At 46.3% G+C, this 2535-nt stretch overlaps 1 protein-coding gene across 1 annotated transcript in view; it reads right to left on the bottom strand.

Annotated features, from left to right (window-relative positions):
* Positions 1 to 554, bottom strand: part of LOC107574825 (methylosome protein 50) — an 11815-nt gene extending 11261 nt beyond the window's left edge. The window contains exon 1 of the mRNA XM_016261261.1: positions 313 to 554. Within this exon, the coding sequence (XP_016116747.1) occupies positions 313 to 554 (242 nt within the window). The remainder of the gene's footprint in view (positions 1 to 312) is intronic.
* Between the last annotated feature and the right edge of the window lie 1981 nt (positions 555 to 2535).

Raw genomic sequence — 2535 nt, 5'->3', positions numbered from 1 at the left:
TGTTTATGTTCTGAGTCCTTTATTGCTTTGAAAATAAATATCAAGTTCATAAAACATAATGTAAACACTTGGATCTGAAAATGACTTTTTCTCAAAGTCATAAAACAGTAAGTCACTGTGCATCTCTAAATACAAAACACTGAAGCAGCGTTTATACACAGTCTGTATCACATGCTCCTTGCCTCTCACAGAGCTCACAGTGACGTGTAAACATGCTGAAACCTCACTCAGACCACCTCAGACCTGGTCTTTGGTGCGATATAAACATCATCCCTCCTGCGGGATGGTCTGGGGTGAGTTTAGAAGGCATGCATCCGGTTAGCAGAGCTTCTGAGCGTGGTTTCAGAGAGTTTGTGTTTGTCCTGTCGGGTCATCAGAGAGCTGATCTCCAGGTCTTCAGAGCTGAAGGGCTGAAACACCAGCTCCAGCAGCCCTAAAACTGAGCCCAGGACAGCCAGGAGCGAGCCCACCAGATAGACCTTCAGCAGACCGCGGCTCGGCTTCTGGCTCAACACCTCTCTGATGAAGGGGACCAGCTCCCTCAGCGTCTCCATGATGATCGGATCTGTTTGGAGAACATGGGTCAGCTGATCACCAGAGCACATGAAACATCTGATCAATACCAGTGTTATTTGCTCACCTGCTGAAGTCCAGCTCTGCGTCTCGGCTCTATGAGACTGTAATGCTGCTATTCAGCCTTTACACAGCCGATCCCGACTGAATCCGCCCACAGAGACGTGAGGAACATGATCAGCTGCCTGCTGGGAGAGACTCCAGCACACACACACACACACACACACACACACATTCACTGTGTCTGGATCAGCACTGCTTTATTTGCTTTATTGAGACCACTGGGTCAGACATTCAGCTCAATTCTGTTCTATTTTAATATCTGTTCTAAAGAAAGGCATCATCCCATAATAATACCCTAGCAACCACCATTAACACTAAGTAACAATGCAACACCCTAACAAACATTCACTTCACCCACAACATCCCATAATACCCTAGCAATGCCCTGGCAACCACCTAGAATACCCTTGGAACCACATAGAACATCCTAGCAACCACTCATAATACCCTAGAAATGCCATGGCAAGAACCCAGAACACTTTGGTAACCACATAAAATAACCTAGCAACCCCCTGGCAACCAACAATAATACTCTAACAATGCCCTGGCAACCACCCAGGACACTTTAGTTACCACATAAAACACTTTTGCAACCACTCACAACACCCTAGCAACCACCCAGAACATCACGGGAACTCCCTGGCAACACCCTCAATACCCTACACTGGCAACCCCCCAGAACACTTTAGTAACCATGTATAACACCCTAGCAACCACTCATAATACCCTAGAAACACCCTGGCAACCACCCAGAACACTTTAGTAACCATGTAGAACACCCTAGCAACCGCTCATAATACCCTAGCAACACCATGGCAACCACCCAGAACACTTTAGTAAGCATGTAGAACACCCTAGCAACCACTCATAATACCCTAGCAACAACCTGACAACCCCATAGAACACTTTAATAACTACTTAGAACACCCTAGCAACACCCTGGCAATGACTCAGAAAACCCTAGCAGTCACCCATAACACCCTAGCAATGCTCTGTTAATTATCCAGAACACCGTAGCAACCACATAAAACAACATAGCAAGTAGCAACCACCTAAAACACCCCACCAACACCCTGGAAAGAACACAGAACATCCAAGCAACCACTTATAATACCATAGCAACGCCATGACAACCACCCAGGACACTTTAGTAACCAACTATAACTCACTACAATTCCCTGGCAACCACCTGTAAACTCCAGCAACACCTTGGCAACCACCCAGAACATCATAGGAACTTCCTGGCATCAACCACAATACCCTAATAAGACCCTAGCAACACCCAGCTAACCACCCAGAACACTTCAATAACCCCTAACAACTACCTACAGTACCCTCGCAATGCCCTGGCAATGCCCCAGAACGCCCTAGCAACCACCCATAACACCCTAGCAACGCTCTGTCAATTACTCAGAACACCTTAGTGACCACATACAACACACTATCAAGTAGCAACCGCCTAAAACACCCTAGTAACCACCTATAGCCCACTAGCAATTCCCTGGCAACCACCTGTAAACCCCAGCAACACCTTGGCAACAACACAGAATATTATAGGAACACCCATAATACCCTACACTAGCAACCACCTAGACAACCTTAGTAGCCATGTAGAACACCATAGTAACCATTCATAATACCCTAGCAACACCCTGGCAACCACCCAGAACACTTTAAAAGCCACTTAGAACGCAATAGCCACTCACTGGCAACTACCTATAGTACCTTAGCAACGCCCAGGAAAACACCCAAGCAACCACCCATTACTCAATAGTAATTCCCTGGCAATGACTCAAAGCACCCTAGCAACCACCCATAACACCTAGCAACGCTATGTCAATTACCCAGAACACCTTAGTGACCATATAAAACATACTAGCAAGTAGCAACCACATAAAA

This window comes from Sinocyclocheilus grahami, unplaced genomic scaffold (genome assembly GCF_001515645.1).
Source record: "Sinocyclocheilus grahami isolate Dianchi unplaced genomic scaffold, SAMN03320097.WGS_v1.1 scaffold2355.1, whole genome shotgun sequence".
Lineage (NCBI taxonomy): Eukaryota > Metazoa > Chordata > Actinopteri > Cypriniformes > Cyprinidae > Sinocyclocheilus > Sinocyclocheilus grahami.
Note: the sequence above shows the minus strand (reverse complement) of the source record. Positions and strands in the feature narration are given on the sequence as shown.